The sequence below is a fragment of the Sinocyclocheilus rhinocerous genome, unplaced genomic scaffold (assembly GCF_001515625.1).
Source record: "Sinocyclocheilus rhinocerous isolate Xijiao unplaced genomic scaffold, SAMN03320098_v1.1 scaffold832, whole genome shotgun sequence".
In the NCBI taxonomy this organism is placed as follows: domain Eukaryota; kingdom Metazoa; phylum Chordata; class Actinopteri; order Cypriniformes; family Cyprinidae; genus Sinocyclocheilus; species Sinocyclocheilus rhinocerous.
In genome coordinates, this window is record NW_015641039.1 from 432,726 (window position 1) to 434,280 (window position 1,555).

The window sequence follows — 1,555 nt, forward strand, 5'->3', positions numbered from 1 at the left end:
AAAAACGGCTTGATCTGAAAAGAGCTGTTTTTGACAGGGTAAAAAAGGTGTTTTTTACACTACCATTGAGAAATTTTAACCAAAATATGTTACAGACTTTTCATTAAGACCCTAAAGAATCATATCAACTTGTGGAAAATGGGCATCCTATGACCCCTTTAATATTGCTGTTTACTGCATTTTTATATTCAGTAATATTCTTCAAAATAAGATACTAGTGCCGTGAATATTCCAAATCATAGCAAACAACGCGTCACTCCAGAAAAATGCAGTGCCTCCACAGCTCTCTCAAGCACCACCAGCTGGTCGTTTTCAGAAGAGCACCAGGCATTATGTCAGCTGGCTAAAAACGCTCTGGTGGACACACGTTAATTTATTCATTTATTGTTAGGCATATATCCTATTAGTCTCTTATGCATTTGTGCAATATAACTTGCCAAACCTGAGAATTGAGCCCAAAGGATTCCATACCATTCCTATACGTAATTCGCGTAGCTGTAATTCATAGGCGGGGAATATGCTAGTTGTGAATGAGAGTGCATGCGTGCCCTATTTACGAATGATTGGAATTCATTAACATACACACATTTAACTATGAAATCTGACCTTTACTAAGTATTTGTGAATCCGGAGGAGAGCTTTCGGGAAGTTCCATTTTACGCGAAAATTACTCAGAATTTACTCATATATTTACGAATGATTCATGAATGAGGCCCAATGTGTGCATCTGAGTGTTTTGATGCACAGTCATAACCGTTTTTAAAATTCTGTCCCTTATATGCAGCTGATATGGGTTTTGCACGGCTCTTCAACTCACCACTGAAGCCTTTAGCAGATCTGGATCCTGTAGTTGTTACGTTCTGGTACAGAGCACCAGAGCTGCTGCTGGGAGCCAGGCATTACACCAAAGCCATCGGTAAGATGTTTCTTTATGAGTGTGTGTGCACAAATGCAAATGTTTAAATGTGCATTTTAGATTTAATGACTTTCTCTTTTCTTCAGATATATGGGCGATTGGCTGTATCTTTGCTGAGCTTTTGACCTCAGAGCCTATCTTCCACTGTCGACAGGAGGACATTAAGACCAGTAATCCCTACCATCATGATCAGCTAGACCGGATCTTTAATGTCATGGGCTTTCCTGCAGGTATTCATCGTCCACTTGACACTTAAATCTAGATGATTCAGTGAAAACTTTGAGACTATGAGACTTTTGTTAGGAAAACGACTTTTTTGTTGTTTAAATATTTGTAAGGTATGTGTGTAAGGATGGAACTTAATAATTCTAGTTCCTCTAGGTCCTGATTCCTCTTAATGAGTTTATTTTGTACTTTTAAGGAAAACATATTTTGGGAGAAAATAAATGTAATTACATTTTCAAAGCCAAACAATGTTGTTATTGTTAACTAAAAGTAAAACTGTTAAAAATAATGTTAATTTTTAATATAATAAAAATAATTGAAATAAAATTAAATGGGGAGAAAACTTAAGTGAAAATTAGAAATGTTGTTTAGAAATGAAGTTTAAATGACTAAAGCTAAAACAAAACAAAAAAA

The 1,555-nt window shown here is 35.8% G+C and overlaps 1 protein-coding gene across 1 annotated transcript; it reads left to right on the forward strand.

Moving 5' to 3' along the window:
* Nucleotides 1-788: 788 nt before the first annotated feature.
* Nucleotides 789-1,172, forward strand: LOC107754310 (cyclin-dependent kinase 8-like). The gene is made up of 2 exons (XM_016570703.1): nucleotides 789-916; nucleotides 1,003-1,172. The coding sequence occupies exons 1-2, from the start codon at nucleotides 790-792 to the stop codon at nucleotides 1,170-1,172; spliced, it is 297 nt and encodes a 98-aa protein (XP_016426189.1). The 5' UTR covers nucleotide 789.
* Nucleotides 1,173-1,555: the final 383 nt, after the last annotated feature.

Excerpts from the sequence above, each read along its gene's own strand:
- LOC107754310 (XM_016570703.1), top strand. The coding sequence starts at position 790 with ATGGGTTTTGCACGGCTCTTCAACTCACCACTGAAGCCTTTAGCAGAT. Across the intron at positions 917-1,002 it reads GCATTACACCAAAGCCATCG|ATATATGGGCGATTGGCTGT; the intron begins GTAAGATGTTTC and ends TCTTTTCTTCAG.